Source organism: Nicotiana sylvestris, chromosome 6 (assembly GCF_000393655.2).
Source record: "Nicotiana sylvestris chromosome 6, ASM39365v2, whole genome shotgun sequence".
NCBI lineage: Eukaryota > Viridiplantae > Streptophyta > Magnoliopsida > Solanales > Solanaceae > Nicotiana > Nicotiana sylvestris.
This window is the reverse complement of record NC_091062.1, coordinates 34,348,060-34,366,522: the sequence shown is the minus strand read 5'-3', so window position 1 is coordinate 34,366,522 and position 18,463 is coordinate 34,348,060. Positions and strand designations below refer to the sequence as shown.

The 18,463-nt window shown below is 40.3% G+C and overlaps 1 protein-coding gene across 1 annotated transcript; it reads left to right on the top strand.

Annotated features, from left to right (window-relative positions):
• The first annotated feature begins 5,647 nt into the window (after window positions 1–5,647).
• Window positions 5,648–14,763, top strand: LOC138870467 (uncharacterized). The gene is made up of 3 exons (XM_070148271.1): window positions 5,648–5,860; window positions 6,087–6,270; window positions 14,735–14,763. The coding sequence occupies exons 1-3, from the start codon at window positions 5,648–5,650 to the stop codon at window positions 14,761–14,763; spliced, it is 426 nt and encodes a 141-aa protein (XP_070004372.1).
• Window positions 14,764–18,463: the final 3,700 nt, after the last annotated feature.

The following is an 18,463-nucleotide window of genomic DNA, read 5'->3' as shown; positions in this document are numbered from 1 at the left end:
GCACTAGGTAACGAGAGTCCGTACGTATCTACTATCATGATTAATTGTCCGGGTAGTTTAGGACCCGTATCATGCTATATTTACAAATGTTATATGTCTTCTTGCTAATGTGATCATTTAGGATATGCTAGAGAATTGGAAATGAACATAAGGGAACATATGTTGTGTTGAGCACTTGTATGAGTTTATTTGAATATAAATGCACCTTCTTGTATTTTTATATTGATAATTGATATTTGTGGATCGGTCCGATCGCCTCGGTAGAAATAGATGCATCTATGGTTCGCGCCATTCGACCCTCTGGCATTACACATTTTCTTTTATGGTTCATCAGGCCGTCGACCTCAGCATAATGTGCGCATGATATTTATGTGAATCGTTATTGATGACTTGCCTGATACATGGTTTGAAATGTAAAGGATTAACTGTGATATTAAATGACATGACTTAGAAATCCTTATTTCAATTGTTATATAATTGTGACCATCATGCCTGGCATAACATCATATTATATTATTTGACCCTAGAAGGTATCAAGTCGACCTCTCGTCTCTATTTCTTCGAGATTAGACGGGATACTTACTGGGTACATATTGTTTATGTACTAATACTACGCTTTTGTACTTAATTGTACAGGCTATGAGGCAGGTACATCTGGCTATTAGATCGGTACGCGTCCCCAATCATAGTCCGAGGCTTCCACGGTAAGCTTCTCCCCTTCCTGTGCCGATCAGCAGCTTGATGGAGTCTCTCTTACTTTTGACTGTCTATTCTGTTTTAGACAGTAGGATATATCTATTATTTTGTATATTCTACTAGTTGCCCACAGCTTATGACACCAGGTCTTGGCACACACATTAGTAGACAGTTCTTTTGGGTTGTATAACTATTATTGAATATTTTTTATTATCACCTATTTTAATTGCAAATTAAGAAAAGTGTTGTAACTGCTTTTGGTAAGTAAAATAAGAATTCACTAATATTTCCGCTTTGGCTTGCCTGACAACGGTGTTGGGCGCCATCACGACCTGAGGTGAAATTGGATCGTGACAACATGGTATCAGAGCACTAGGTTCACGTAGGTCTCACAAGTCATGGGCAAACCTAATAGAGTCTTACAGATCGGTACAGAAACGTTTGTATTTATCTTCGAGAGGCTATAGGGTGTTAGGTAACTACTCTTTATTCATTTCCTATCGTGTAGTGGATGGTACACTAAATTTCTCTCTTCTATTCTCTTATAGATGGTGAGGACACACACAACAGATGTTCCCAACTTGGGAGGGGCTTCTCCCGCCGTTTCTAGAGGCCAAGGCAGAGGCCAGGGGAGGGCACCAGCCCGATGTAGGGGACAAGGGCATCCCAGAGCTGTTCTAGTAGCACCGCCAGCAGATCCAGTGGGAGATCCTATTATTGAGGAGCAGGGCGAGGTGCCCGCAGCTGAGCCTACCCCGACGAACTTTATGGAAACACTGGGATTCCAGAAGGTCATGGGCCGTATGCTACGATTCATGGACACCATGACTCGGGCTGGTTTATTTCCAGCGGATCCAGCTACATCACAGGTAGGAGGGGAAGCATAGACCCCTACTTCTTAGGCTCATGGTCATGCAGTTGCAGTGTATCAGACTCTAAGTGCACTACACGCAGATGGGGCTCAGCCAGTTGCTACAGTGATACCCGAGCCCAGACCAGCTGCAGATGGTGACCCACAAAAGTTGTTGGATAGATGGACTAGACTTCACCCTCCTGTCTTTGGGGGTGAGCGTCATGAGGATTCTCAGGACTTCATTGATAGGTGCAGGGACAGACTGTACAATATGAGGATATTAGGGTCGCACGGGGTTGACTTCACTACTTTTCAGCTAGAGGGCAAGGCCCGTAGGTGGTGGCAGCCTTATGTTCTTGGCAGACCTGTAGGTTCTCCTCCTATGACTTGGATTCAGTTCACGCAGTTATTTCTGGACATGTATATTCCACCCTCTTAGAGGGAAGAGCTGTGGTATCAGTTTGAGCAGCTTGAGCAGGGTCAGATGTCCATGACCGATTATGGGGCGAGGTTTTCTGAGTTATCCCGCCATGCATTGATGATACTTCCTACTGAAGCAGAGAGGGTGCAGAGGTTTGCTGCAGGGTTGCATTCTGTCATCAGGGCCAATATGGCCCGAGAGGTGGAGATAGGGACTCCTTATTAGTTAGTTGTAGATATTGCTCGGAGGATTGAGGGTTACCATTTGAGGGGTAGGGAGCAAATACAGCAGGATAAGAGGGCTAGATTCTCCGGAAAGTTTAGAGGTGCCCCAGCTAGGGGCAGAGGTCAGTTTGGGAAAGGACAACCAGTAGGCCCCTATATTCAGCATTAGCACCTGCTCAAGGTGCTCCAGCACGTCCCTATTTTAGTGCCATACTAGATAGTTCTTACCGCCCACCAGCTATTCAGGTTTCCTCCAGTGGGTATTCAGGTCTTCAGAGTTCTTTTGATTCTTATTTCAGTGTTATGCTGGAGAGTTCATACCATCCACCAGCTATTCAGGCTTTTTCTAGTGGGTCTACAGGCCATCAGGGTCAGCCATCAGGGCAACAGGTCACCGCACCACGGGGTTGTTTCGAGTGCAGAGACCTTGGTCATATGAGGAGATACTGCCCCAAGCTTCGGGGAAAGGCAGTACAGCAGGGTCAACAGCCTATGATTTCAACACAGGCTGCCCCGCCACCTAGAGGTGGAGGGCAGACTAGTAGGGTCCATCCTAGAGGTGAAGGCCAGGCAGGGAGAGGTCAACCAACTACTGCTTAGTCAGGTGGAGGCCAGCCAGCCGGTGCTCCAGCCAGATTCTATGCCCTTCCGTCTAGGCCAGATGCCTTGGCCTCAGATGCCATCATCACAGGTATTATTTCCGTCTGCGGTAGAGATGCTTCGGTATTATTTGATCCAGGGTCTACCTATTCATATGTGTCATCTTTGTTTTCTCATTTTCCGGTTATTGCTCCTAAGCCCTTGGTCACTCATGTTCATGTGTCCACTCCTGTGGGACATTCTGTGGTTGTGGATCAGATCTACCGGTCCTGTGTGGTCACATTCTGTGGTTTTGAGACTAGAGAAGATCTCATGTTGCTCGATATGATCGACTTTGAGATTATCCTAGCATGGATTGGTTATCTCCATATCACGCCATCCTAGATTGCCATGCCAAGACGGTTACTTTAGCGATGGCAGGGTTGCCAGGGTTGGAGTGGAAGGGTTCCATAGTTGATACATCTAGCCGGTTTATCTCTTTCATGAAGGCTCGGCAAATAGTCAAGAAGGGGTGTTTGGCTTATTTGGCTTATGTTCGGGACACCACCACAAAGTCTCCGATGATTGATTCAGTTCCAGTAGTTCGGGTGTTCGCCGATGTGTTTCCTTCTGATATTCCTGGCATGCTATCGGATCGTGATATTGATTTCTGTATTGACTTGGCTCCAGACACCCAGCCTATATCTATCCTACCGTACCGCATAGCTCCAAAAGAGTTGAAGGAGAAGCTTGAGGAGTTGTTAGCAAAGGGGTATGTTAGGCCCAGTGTTTCACCTTGGGGTGCACCAGTGTTATTTGTGAAGAAGAAGGATGGGACTATGCGGATATGCATTGACCACCACCAGTTGAAAAAGGCTACCATCAAGAATAAGTACCCGTTGCCGCGCATTGATGATTTGTTCGACCAATTGCAGGGTGCTAGGGTGTTCTCTAAGATCGACTTGAGGTCGGGGTACCATCAGTTGAAGATTCGGGACTCGGATGTTCTAAAGACCGCATTTCGGACGAGATATGGCCATTATGAGTTTCTGGTGATGTTCTTTGGCTTGACTAATGCCCCAACAACATTTATGGACTTGATAAACAGAGTGTTCAGGCCTTATATTGATTCTTTTGTCATCGTCTTCATTGACAATATCTTGATATACTCCCGTAGCTTGGGGAGCACGAGCAGCATTTGAGGGTAGTGCTTCAAACCTTGCGAGAGTAGAAGCTATATGCTAAGTTCTCCAAGTGTGAGTTCTGGCTAGAGTCAGTGGCATTCTTAGGGCATATTTTGTCAGGAGAGGGTATTAAGGTGGATCCCAAAAAGATTAAGGCAGTTCAGAGTTGGCCACGTCCTACTTTAGCGATCGAGATCAGGAGCTTCCTGGGGTTAGCAAGCTATTACAGGCGATTCGTGCAGGGCTTTTCATCTATTGCATCACCTCTAACTAGATTGACCCAGAAGGGTGTTTCTTTCCATTGGTCCGATGATTGTGAGGCGAGCTTTTAGAAGCTCAAGACAGCCTTGACTTCAGCACCAGTTCTTGTATTGCCTTCTGGTTCAGGGATATATACAGTATATTGTGGCGCTTCACGCATTGGATTAGGGTGTGTATTGATGCAGGAGGGGCGCATTATTGCATATACTTCGCGCCAACTGAAGATTCATGAGACGAATTATCCTGTGTATGATTTAAAGTTAGCTGCGATTGTTCATGCTCTTAAGATATTGAGGCATTATTGGTATGAGGTGTCATATAAGGTTTATACTGATCATCGTAGCTTGTAGCATTTGTTCAAGCAGAGGGATCTCAATTTGAGGCAGCGTAGGTGGCTTGAGTTGCTGAAAGATTATGACATCACCATTCTATATCACCCGGGCAAGGCAAACGTGGTCGCAGATGCCTTAAGCACGAAGACAGAGAGTATGGGTAGCTTAGCATTTATTCTAGCAGGGGAGAGGCCACTAGCTTTGGACATTCGGTCCTTGGCAAATAGACTTGTGAGGCTAGATATTTCGGAGCCCAATCGATTCCTTGCGTGTGTTGTTGCTCAGTCTTCGTTATCGGGACAGATCAAGGTCCGGCAGTTCGATGATCCCCACTTGGCGATTCTTAGAGAGACAGTGTTGTAGGGTAGTGCCAAGGAGCTCTCTATTGATGAGGATGGTGTTCTACGACTCCGGGGTCGCTTATGTGTTCCTAATGTTGATGGTCTTAGGGAGAGGATCCTGGAGGAGGCTCATAGTTCGCAGTATGCCATTCATCCGGGTGCTACAAAGATGTATCGTGACTTGAGGCAGCATTATTGGTGGCGGAGGATGAAGAAAGACATAGTGGAGTATGTGGCTAGGTGTTTGAATTGCTAGCAGGTCAAGTATGAGCACCAGAGGCTGGGTGGCCTACTTCAGCAGATGCCTATACCAGAGTGGAAGTAAGAGCGCATTACCATGAATTTTGTAGTTGGGTTGCCCCGGACCTTGCGGAAGTTTGATGCAATGTGGGTCATCGTGGATAGATTGACCAAGTCGGCACACTTTATACCGGTTGTGACTACGTACACTTCAGAGAGACTGGCTCAGATTTACATTCGGGAGATAGTCCGGTTGCACGGTGTGCCTATTTCTATCATATTATATAGAGGCCTCAGTTCACTTCTCATTTCTGAAGTGCTGTTCATGGTGAGTTGGGGACCCGCGTGGAGCTTAGCACAACATTTCATCCACAAACCAACAGCCAGTCAGAGCGGACAGTTCAGATCTTAGAGGACATTCTTAGAGCATATGTGATTGACTTTGGAGGACAGTAGGATCAGTTCTTGCATTTGGCAGAGTTTGCTTACAACAACAACTACCAGTCCAGCATCGAGATGGCTCCATTTGAGGTTTTATATGGGTGGCGATATCGTTCTCCTATCGGGTGGTTTAAGCCTTGTGAGGCTAAGTTTTATGGCACAGACTTGGTGAAGGATGTCTTGGATAAGGTGAAGTTGATTCAAGAAAGGCTTCGAACGACTCAGTCTAGACAGAAGAGTTATGCGGATCAGAAGGCGCGTGATGTATCATTCATGGTTGGCGAGAAGGTCCTTTTGAAAGTCTCGCCAATGAAGGGTATTATGAGGTTCGGGAAGAACGGCAAGTTGAGCCCAAGATTCATTGGCCATTTTGAGGTGTTGAGGCGAGTTGGGGAGGTTGCCTACAAGCTTGCTCTACCCCCAGCTTATCGGGAGTTCATCCGATTTTCCACGTGTCCATGATCTGGAGGTATCATGCTGGCATGTCCCATGTGTTAACTTTAGTACTATTCAGCTGGATGAGAGTTTGGGTTATGAGGAGGATCCAGTTGCCATTGTTGATAGACAGGATTTCCAGTTAAGATCCAAGAGGATTTCAGCGGTGAGGGTCCAGTACAGGGGCCAACCAGTCGAGGAGGTGACCTGGGAATCCGAGGAAGACACGCGGAGCACATATACGCACTTATTAGGCACCTCAGGTACTTTTCTATGCCCGTTCGAGGACGAACGTTTGTTTAAGATGTGGAGAATGTAATGACCCAACCGGTCGTTTTGCTTTTTAGAAACCCATTCCCCCAAATAAAACTTTCCGCGCTTGCTTTATCTGATTTATGACTGGTGGGGATGGTTGGTTCGGGTTTTGGAAGAGTTTGGATTGAAATAGGCTCAATTGATTCCTTAAAATTTTCTTAAAAGGCTAAATTTCACTTTGGTCAACATTTTTAGCAAACGGACCGGGATTTGTGTTTTGACGGTCCCGGAGGGTCCATAGGAAAATATGGGACTTGAGCGTATGTCCCGAATCAAATTTTGAGGTCCCTAGCCCGAGTAATGAATTTTTATTGGAAATTGTTAAACTAAAATTCTAAGGATTTAAAAAAACTAAATAATGATTGATCACATTGGTATCCGGGTCGTATGTTGGTTCCGGAGCCCGGTACAGGTCCAATATAGCATTTAAGACTTGCCCGCAAAATTTGGTGTCAATCCGAGTAGTTTAAGTGTGTTTTGGCTTGTTAGAGGTAAATTAAGAACTTGAAGTTCATAAGTTTGATTCAATTGATTTTAGGGGGTGATTCTTAGATTTAGCATTGTTTTGGGCATTCCGAAGGTTCGAGCAGGTCTGTTTCATGATTTCAGACTTGTCGGTATGTTCGGGCGGGGCCTGGGAGCCCCGAGCGTCAATCGGACGAGGCTCGAGTGAAGTTGGAAAAATTAGAGAAGTGATGAAGCTTCAGTTGCTGTTATACCAGCCGTAGGTGCGAGACCGCAGAAGCGGTCCATTTCATGCAGACACGGCCAAGCCAGGCCATGCCCAAAGCCGCAGAAGCGGCTATTCCCCGGCAGAAGCGAAGCCGCAAAAGCGGCTATCAACTCGCAGATGTGGCCTAGCGGCCTAGGTGAAATTCCGCAAAATCGGGCTCCCTTCCGCAGATGCAGTGGCCGCAGGTGCGGCCCAGAACCGCAGATGCAGAAATCGCTGAAGTAGTGAGCTTCATTTAATATGGGTTCTAAGTTCTTTTTGCCATTTTTCACTCCTCCATTGGGCGATTTTGGAGCTTTTGAGAGAAGACTTCCACCTAGCATCTTGAGGTAAGTTTATCCTACCTATTCCTAGTTTAATACTTGTGTCTTAGGTAGATTAAACACTAAGATTAAGGTAAAATTACGGGGTTAGAGCAAAACCTAGGGTTTTGATAAAACTTAGATTTTTCCATGAAATTGGTTATGAAGCTTAGTAGAAATCACATATTATTAATCCTTAGGTTACAAAGAACAACTTTCTTCGAAAATTTTTGGAATCCAGGCACGTGGGCCCGGGGTCGGATTTTAGGGAGCTTGTATTTAAGGTTGGGAAATTACTTTAATAGTTAGAATGTGATCATGTGAGCTTGTATTGACTAGTTCTTACCCCCATTTAACTAGTTTTGGATCGTTTGGCTACAAATTGAGAGTTCGGGCTCATTCTTGGTATTGGAAGTGCACTTTGGAGTGAGGTGAGTCTCCTTTCTAACCTTGTAAGAGGGAATTATCCACATAGGAGTAATAATTGTACAATTTGCCACTAAATTCGGGGGCTACGTATGCACTAGGTGACGAGAGTCCGTGCATTGCTACTATCATGATTAATTGTTCGGGTAGTTTAGGACCCGTATCATACTATATTTGCAAATATTATATGTCTTCTTGCTAATGTGATCATTTAGGATATGCTAGAGAATTGGAAATGAACATAAGTGAACATTTGTTGTGTTGAGCACTTGTATGAGTTTATTTGAATATAAATACGCCTTCTTATATTTTTCTGTTGATAAATAATATTTGTGGATCGAGCCGATCACCTCTGTAGAAATAGATACATCTATGGTTCGCTCCATTCGACCCTCTTGCAGTGCACAATTTCTTTTATGTTGGATCGGGCCGTCGACCTCGGCATAATGTGCGCATGATATTTATGTGAATTATTATTGATGACTTGCCTGATACATGGTTTGAAATGTAAAAGGATTAACTGTGATATTAAAATGACATGACTTAGAAATCCTTATTTCAACTATTATATAATTGTGACCATCATGCCTGGCATAACATCATATTATATTATTTTACTGGGTACATATTGTTTATGTACTCATACTATGCTTTTGTACTTAATTGTACAGTCTCCAAGGGAGGTACATCTGGCTATCAGACTGGTGTGCATCCCTAATCATAGTCCGAGGCTTCCACGGTGAGCTGCTCCCCTTCCTGTGTGGATCGGCAGCGTGATGGAGTCTCTCTTACTTTTGACTGTCTATTCTGTTTCAAACAGTAGGATAGATCTATTATTTTGTATATTCTACTAGTTGCCCACAGCTTGTGACATCAGGTCTTGGCACACACATTAGTTGACAGTTCTTTTGGGTTGTATAACTATTATTGAATATTACTTATTATCACCTGTTTTAATTGCAAATTAAGAAAAGTGTTGTAATTGCTTTTGGTAAGTAAAATATGAATTCACTAATATTTCCGCGTTGGCTTGCCTGACAATGGTGTTGGGCGCCAACACGACCTGAGGTGAAATTGGATCATGACACCAATCGTGTGCATTAGCTTCTTGAAGGTTGACTTCAGTAGAGATTTGATGAATAAAATAGCCATATTAACTCCAATGAATATGTTGCACCTTGAAAATCCTCACTATCACATTATCATACTTATAATTATAGCAAGATACATATATGTGCAAATAGCACTTAGGATATCGTACTTCAGGACCAAGAATTGTATATGTTTCAACGATTTAAATCCTTCAAGGATTGTCATATAAGTTAAGTCATATAATAGACTTTAGATTTGCATCACGTTTTCATGTCATACCAGACATATAAGATACATGAAAGTAATTGCACACACCATTGACTTTATACTTTCGAGTGTTGGAACAACATATCTAAAACGACATATATTTCATATGAAACCAATTCTATTCGAATTATGTATCTTCCATTTGGCCAAAATTTTTCTTTCTGTATTCGACAGACTTAAGATCCTCATATATACTTAGCGCTATGACAGATGTTGTCGACGAACATTTTATATCGATTCCAACCTCCTTATTTTCATGAAGACATAACATAAAGATCTCTTCATTCATATATTCAGGTACCTGAATCTCTCCTGAGATTTTATGAAGTGTTATGTCATGTGATCTTTTAGATCACTTGGCTCTTTTGATCATCTTCTTTATCAAGAAGTTTATTTGAAACTGATTTGTCTATACGCTTTAAGCGTACCATAGACTTTGTCCTTCTAGGACTTAATAGGCGTATTTGCAATGAGAATATAGTTACTTTCTTTGCATCAGCAAATGCGTCTGGCATGCTTTGCAATATATTACAAATGAATTAACTTTTTATGAACTTCAAGTTCATATTATCTTATTCGAGGATCTAGATGTACACATGATAATTCATTAAATATAAATTTTTCTCGACTGTTTGTCTTGTCTCCCCCTCATGTTAGAAAAACTAACTTGTTTCCTCAACTTCGGAAACTCATATTTATGTGTTAGGGTGCTAATCAAAATACACATTGCATATTAATAATAATACGATGGAATTATTTGGTTCCTGACCCCGAAGCACTTGTGAGGGGTGAATGTAATATACTTTCGTATATAACGTATATCACATTGATATAGATAACTTTGTTCTCATAAACAATAATTTAACTATTAAGTGGAGGTACTCAATAAATCATTTTGCTAAACCAATTGTGATGTAAATCAACTTATCAAGATGAACTGTCTTGAATCGAAAATATGGAAATAATGCTCGAAATTAAATTACTAAGCAAGTTACCTCGCAAACACCGACCAGGTTGCGGGTTAATAATAATCGCACATGTAACCATCTCATAGATGCATTTTATGTTGTATACATAGCAAGTGAATGGGACCATATTCACCTTTGATATTTTTAGCATTCATGGGATTCAATCCCAATTTTAATTGGTCTATTAACTAATGAGAACAAGCAACATAATAGAATTCATAAAGAACTTTCTAGTTCTTTAATATTTATCCATGCGAATTCTCTTTTCTTTTTGCACATCATGATTAAATTAACATGGCTAAGCCAATTATGCCAACCGAATATATTATCAAAATTGATGAAGTTTAGATTTACACCATGACGTGTGCAATTATCAATAAACTTCAAGTTTATTATGATATGTGTTTTTATATCAATAAATTTCTACTTTATTTTGGCATTCTTTTGTTTGTGTAGTACAAACTGAAGAAACAAGCGAGTAGCTTTTCACATACATATTGCCCCGCTACAAGTTGTAGTAATAGAAGATATTAAATTATTCCTTTATTTATAGTCTCAATATAAGCAACCTCTTTCGCGAATACCTTAGAAACTCAATAAGTTTCTTTGAGACTTACTACGGCACCATACCTTATTGATAATCAATTTTACTTCTCCAAAATAGTAGTAATTGGCCTTTTCAGAGCTCTCAATTAATTTTGTACTACCACATTCATCAACATCTATATGGCCAATAAACTTTTAAGGAGAAAGTTATACCATTATGGTCATGGTCAAAATTATATGCAAGATCTGTTTCTTGCATCACTGTTGTCCTTTAATAATCACATTGCAAAAATATTTTGGCGTACAATAGGTACGTGACTAGTGATACATGCCATAATAATGATATTATTTTCTTATTTCCTCCCAAACCTCCTTCTAGAGGTGAGTGTAGTATATTTACTACCACTAGCACGTTTTATTCTTTCAAGAATAAATATGTATTCATAAATACATGTTGTCACATTCACATCATGAATAGACCATAATCATCTATATATGTTTCACAAAATTTCATGTCAAATCGATGACAAACATTACTTTCACAGGGTGGAGGATTATTTTGAGAATTCCTATTATTCTCATTAATACAATGATGACGATTATAGTTTCATCTATTGCCACGTCCACATCTATTGATACCTTGTAATAATTTTGTCTTCTTTCAGACTTATTATATATTGCTACATTCTCTAAAGGGAATGAGAATTAAGCAAGTCAAATGGGATGGGTTTTCACTTTTTTTGCTTACAATCATACATGAATTTGATCATGGCAAGATAAATATTTTATCTTTTCGAGTGGTTATAATTTTTACAAACTCTATTAGAGTTATAATCAAGCTTTGTCGTCTTTGCGTGTATATAAAATCAACAACAACAACGGCCCAGTATAATCCCACAAGTGGGGTCTGGGGAGGGTAATATGTAGCAGACCTTACCCTTACCCCGAGGGGCAGAAAGGCTGTTTCCAGGAGACCCTCGGCTCAAGAAAGCAAATTATAGAATTTCAAAAACTTAAAAGAGAAAAATAAGGTAAAATACTTACTTTAAATCCAGAATTTAATCATGAAGGAAGTTTATGGAACAATTGACAATCATTATTCTCAATCCCAAAACTTCTACTCAATTGGTTAGAGTCTCGTGCTGATAATGTGTTACGAACAATAAAAGAAGAAGAAGAATATTGCAGAGAAAAGTAGGGGGAAAGAATTCTTATTGATTTGGAATGAATTATAATGGAATATGATCGCTCTATTTATAGGGAAAAAGAGTGACTTAGCCACTAAGTAAAATCCCTAAAATCTCTCTAAAATATAGACATTCATTTTAAATAGATTTCTATTTTTAACAGCCAAAATGTTCAAAAATAACTTTTTTCATTGAGAGAGAAACGGATATGGTTTTGGAGTTAAAAAAGATACTTTAGTATTTAGAGAAAATTTCATATGTACTCAAGTTGTGGTCGTGACACATCCGCATGAGAAATCTGTAAGTCTTCTAAATTTGTTTATATTAAAATACTTCACTAGTCTTAAAGACATTTTTATAATTTATGTACACATTTTTTAAAATTTATCTAATATTATATGCTAGCACCAATCCTCCAAAAGGTCTAAATGGTTCACTTAGTTAATGTTGAGTTATTTATTTAGAGGTGCAAGGATTAATTCTCACTTAATACTTTTCTTTTTCCCTTTCTTTAATGGTGCACCCATGTTATAAAAATCCTAACATGAACCACCAATTATTCAGAGTGTCACACCTCCTTTTTACCACCCGAGGGTGTATGGGAGTTTTTCCAATTAAAATGACATAATTCGAAATGGAATTATTTTATTTATTTCAGAGTCGCCACTTGGAATAATTTATTTTTGTGTCCCAAGTCACCGATTTATTTTGAAAATCCCAATTCGAAGAAATTTGACTTTATTTAAAGTCTGCAAACCAGAAATTCTAGATAAGGAATTCTGTTAAGCCGGGAGAAGGTGTTAGGCATTCCCGGGTTCCGTGGTTCTAGCACGGTCGCTTAGACTATTAGAATTGGTCTATTATTCGATTTATTACATGTTTTAGCCTATGGTGCATTTTTAGCTTTAGAACCACTTTTAATTAATTTAAAACCACTTTTAGGAAGATTCAATGTTATTTAAAATACGTCCTAATCCACTCTACATGAAATGCAACCACGGTTCGCGACACGTTCTTTTTAACATAGTGGAGAATTTGAAATTGCGTCACATGAAATGTACACCCGGAATTAAAGTCACAACATGTCATGGGAACCTTACCCGTGGCCATGATTGAATTAATTAAAGAATCGTGACTAAAGTAATTACGAAGGTTCAAATTAATAACAACATTTGTGAGGGCCATGGAAGATTTAATTGATAGCACACCTCGATTTTTAAAGGTTTGAATTAATTTCATGAGGGCCATGGGTTATTAAAGGAAAATGGTGCACCTCAAATTTTCTACAAGAGTTAGCTAATTATATAAGGGCCATGGGCTTAAGAGTTTTATTTGGAATGACACACCTCAAAAGATTTTAAAAGAAAAGTAATTAATTAAGGGATTCTAAGGATGTTCTATTTTTTTTAAAACTAACTTAAACTTAACAAAGAGGCTATTGATTACAAACTAGTTTTGGGGTATAGCATTTTAATCATTTTTGCACAAAGGGAAATGGCCGGCAGTGGCTTATTGAAGGATCAGCTTGAAAGCTGTTTCTGGGTTCATTATTTGGCCCAGCAATCAAGAGGCCTCAGAACATATTGTTGAACCTGAAGCAAACAGCCCACACTGGGCTTAAATCTTAGGCGGACCCAGATGTTAGAGGCGTTCCATTTGGGCCTATCTACCTCTAAAATTAACAGGAACTAAATATCAGTTTTATTGCTTAATTAAAACTAAAATCAAGGTATGGAAATCAAATTGCCATCCAGCTTTAAAACACTAACCACATGATTTTCAAGGCATGAGAAGTATATACTTGAAACATGATTAAAAGAAAAATAGAAACATCTGGATTTGGGCTCAAGACCCAGGCCCAATGGCCTAGGTCCAATGTTCTTTTCGTTGGTCAGCATTTAATTTGGGTCTCATGTTCAGTCCCTTTTTACCCTTGCGGATTGGAGCTCTCAACCTAGCCCATTGTACTACTACAATTATGAATACTATTATGGGTTATTCATACAAAATTGAAGTCTTACTTATTACAGCACTTCATACAAAATCAAAATTAAAATAAAATCTATGAATATTACATGATACCCTATTAGATATATATAATGCTATTTTGATTACTAATCTGCTATAATGCTTGTTTCATTGATGAACCAATAGATAGCCTGCCTCTCTTGGACATTGTTTATCCATCAAAGATGGGCCTCTCACATAAAACAACTGAAATTTCAGTAAATTCAAACAATGAAATTTTTTAAAACTTTTAACCTTGAAACCTACTGATTTGAGTCAACTAGTGACTCAAATCTTTAATAGTTGGTTAGTGGTTTGCAAATAGAGCCTCAAATGACCTCAAGACACAATATCAATCAGAAAGAGGACAATAACAGCAATGAGTTAAACACAGTACTACTGGAACTTTCAATTCTTATCCCTTTAACTCGATGATTTGGATAACTAGTAACCAAACTCACAGATTACAGCTCATAAATAAACAATACAATTTCAGGTGACATCAAGTAAACAAGTTATACATTTAACTTAAAGAAAAGAAAGGGGAAGACAAAATGAGCAAACTATGAGGGATTTTTGCCCGTTTGAAACTCCATGAGAAGCCTTTTGAAAAAGCCTGACCGAACCTTGCTTCAGAGGTTGCCTACATATCCTTGGCTATAAAGGAATCAGGTCAGTGTAGTTCTGGAAGTTTTGGTAGTTGGGTCTACCAGAAAACTGTGATTTCACTGCTGTTGCTGCTGTTTCTACTTGTTGAACTCCTTATTACACCAAAATGAAAGAGGAAAAGCTAAACTAGCTAAGCCTATCAACTACAAGTTACAAGATTTCCATCTATAACCTTCTAAATCTTGATCTTACATCTTGGCTGGTTCTTCCTACAGACTCTGATCTGAATATTGATGCTCGCTAGCTGCAACCGCTAGTTCACTTTTCTTCCATTTTTTGGATCAAGGCGGGACATGCGAAGCTTGTGACTTCAGTCAAATTTTGAGTAGTTCGCATCTTTTCTCCGCTTCTGCATCTTGGGTTCAACTTCTTTTCTTGTTTCTTCTTTTCTTTTATTTGGGTTGAGACTTCTTCTTTTGGTCATCTCAAACCTTGTGCCTCACGGTGAAAAACCTATTTAGGCACCAAAGCAAACAAACGAAGGAAATTTTTCTGCCCCAGTTTTCACTAGAAAAAATTTCGTGAGTTATTGTAACAAAATCTAAACTATTTCTTTATTGAAAGCAACAAAATCAAGATTGTGTATCCTTGGAAAAAAGAGATTAGGGAGGTGGACCCTTTACCTAAAAATAAAATAAACTAGGGAGTGGAGACCCTATGTTAGAAAAGCGACTAGGGAGTGGAGACCCTATGTCTAAAAATAAACTGAACTAGGGAGTGGAGACCCTATGTCTAAAAATAAACTGAACTAGGGAGTGGAGACCCTATGTCTAAAATAAACTCAACTAGGGAGTAGAGATCTTATGTTGGAAAGGATACTAGGGAGTGGAGACCCTATGTCTAAAAATAAACTCAACTAGGGAGTGGAGACCCTGTGTTGGAAAGATGACTAGGGATTGGAGACCCTATGTCTAAAATAAACTCAACTAGGGAGTGGAGACCCTATGTTGGAAAGGCGACTAGGGAGTGGAGACCCTATGTCTAAAAATAAACTCAACTAGGGAGTAGATACAATATGTTGGAAAGGCGACTAAAGAGTGGAGACCATATGTCTAAAATAAACTCAATTAGGGAGTGGAGACCCTATGTTTGAAAGGCGACTAGAGAGTGGAGACCCTATGTCTAAAAATAAACTCAACTAGGGAGTGGAGACCCTATGTTGGAAAGGCGACTAGGGAATGGAGACCCTATGATGGAAAGGCGACTAAGGAGTGGAGACCCTATGTCTAAAAAAATAAACTAAACTAGGGAGTGGAGACTCTATGTTGGAAAGGCGACTAGGGAGTGGAGACCCTATGTCTAAAAATAAACTCAACTAGGGAGTGGAGACCCTATGTCTAAAAATAAACTCAAATAGGGAATGGAGACCCTATGTTGGAAAGGCGACTAGGGAGTGGAGACCCTATGTCTAGAAATAAACTCAACTAGGGAGTGGAGACCCTATGTTGGAAAGGCGACTAGGGAGTGGAGACCCTATGTCTCAAAATAAACTCAACTAAGGAGCGGAGACCCTATGTTGGAAAAACGTAACTAGAGATTGGGGACCCTAGGCTACCATTTTTTTTTAATTCTTTTTCTTATCTCTTTTTATTTTGTTTCTTCCTCTTTTCTTCTTTTTTCTTCTTTTTTTTTAATCAAATGAGTGAATGCGGGAAAGAATTTTTTAGGGGACTTCCCTTTTTATGGATTTTTGCTGCAAATTTGTTTCTAGCCCTTGCGCACTTTCTTTTTGGTTGCAGCCGCTTCTTGCTAGGTTGCTTTGGATTGCACCTATTTTATGTTTTCAAACAAAGAACAATTATTAGTTTGAAACGGTGGTTGGTTTTGTGGTCTTGATTGGTCTCGTTCCAACTCTTTCGATGAACATCTCTATTTCTTGTTGGCTTTTTGGAGATCGATCTCTCTTCTAAAACCAAGGGCCTTAACTTTTCAAAAATTTCACATGACGGTTCACCCGTATAGGACTTTGGCCTTTTCATCTTATTCTGCCTTTATGGGCACTTTGCTTTTGATTTCTTTTATTTTCAATAATTGTTTACTCTGGAGCATCGGCCATCATGGCCAGTCAAGGCCGACTTGATGCACCCGCTGAGGCTGCATGCCTTTTCCTGAACTTTGCTTTTGCTAAGCAGAACCCTGTAAACCAATCTTGCCACCTTTTCTTTGTATTAGTCTCGGAGAAGAATTAAACCGAAAGTGATTCAAAGAAAAGTAAAAAAAGGACAGGAAAAGGAATTTAAAGAGAAGTGTCCCTTTCGGGGAAGGAAAGAAGGACTTATCTGGGGTGCATGCAGACTTCAATAGACATGACATGCCTCTTGGACTGGATACCCGATCTGTGCAACTAACCAACTTCTCATAAACCCATTATGACCCGTGTTTTAAAAATGAAAAATCTTGCCAAGACTCTTCTAGTGTCAATGGTTGTAAGATATTCTTCCTTTTCAATCAACGACGCCTTTTTTGGGTTTTTGTCAATTGACCTCTCTCATTTCCCTTCTCACCGTCTTCTTATAGTTCTCTTTACGAGTTTTCACTAACAAGACTCTCTCATTTTTTTTCTCTCATCTCGATTGCATCAGATCTAAATAGTTGCGTTCTCCGACTCTTGGACATTCTTACTGATTGATCGGAAGGACTTGAACAGGGTCCGGGGTAAAAAGAATTTGGATCGAATTACAACTTTGGAACCATTCCGGCGGGATCATCGCCGAACCATTACAACATCTGCCCCAGTTTCACTTTTGGGGAAAATTGGATTTTTGATTTGGTGTGACTGAATAGCATTTTCCATAATGGTAGTTGCAGGAATACCGAAACGGCAGATGATATTGGAGTGCACGAAGTCTACCACAGCTTTCTTAGTGACAGCTTTGAGAGTAATTGCTTCAACCCACTTTGTGAAGTAGTCGATGGCGACCAATATGAATCTATGCCCATTTGATGTTTTTAGCTCGATCGGCCCAATAATGTCCATAACCCAAGCAACGAACGGCCACGGTGCTGACATAGGATGCAGTTCTGTAGGCGGCGCATGAATCAGGTCACCGTGTACCTGACACTGATGACATTTCCGGACAAAACTGAAGCAATCTTTTTCCATAGTCATCCAGTAACAGCCTGTTTGGAGGATTTTCTTTGCTAAGACGCACCCATTTATCTGGGGTCCATACACTCCTACGTGCACTTCATATATGATTCTTCCAGCCTCTTCGGCGTCAACACATCTTAACAAGTTGAGATCTGGAGTCCTTTTGTACAGGACCTCACCGCTCAAGAAGAAACCGCTTGCAAGCCGTCTAATGGTTCTCTTTTGATCTCCACTGGCTTGATTGGGATATTCTTTAGTTTTCAGAAATGTCTTGATATCATGATACCATGGCTGAACATCCAGTCCTGTCTCAACCGTATTGCAGTAATCGTGCCTTTCTCAGATTTATATTTCTAACGGGTCAATATGGAGATTGTCTAGATACGACAACATCGAGGCCAAAGTAGCGAGTACATCGGCCAATTCATTGTGAAAACGAGGGGTGTACCTAAACTCGACTGACTTGAACCGCTTGCTAAGATCTTCCACATGTTGTCTGTATGGAATAAGCTTGACATCCCAAGTTTCCCATTCGCCCTGAGCTTGTCGGACAATCAAGTTTGAATCCCCCATGATTAATAGTTCTTCAACATCTTGGTCGATTGCCATATTCATACCCATAATGCAGGCTTCATACTCGGCGGTGTTGTTTGTGCAGAAAAACTGAAGCCAGGTTGTGGTTGGATATTGTTGACCAGTGGGTGAGATTAAAATTGCCCCAATCCGGCACCTTTTGCGTTCACAACTCCATCGAAGAACATTTTCCAAGCATTGGTGTCTTCTGATGTTACCTCAACTGAATTCACCTCCTCGTCCGAGAAGTAAGTATTCAAGGGCTGATATTCGTCATCAA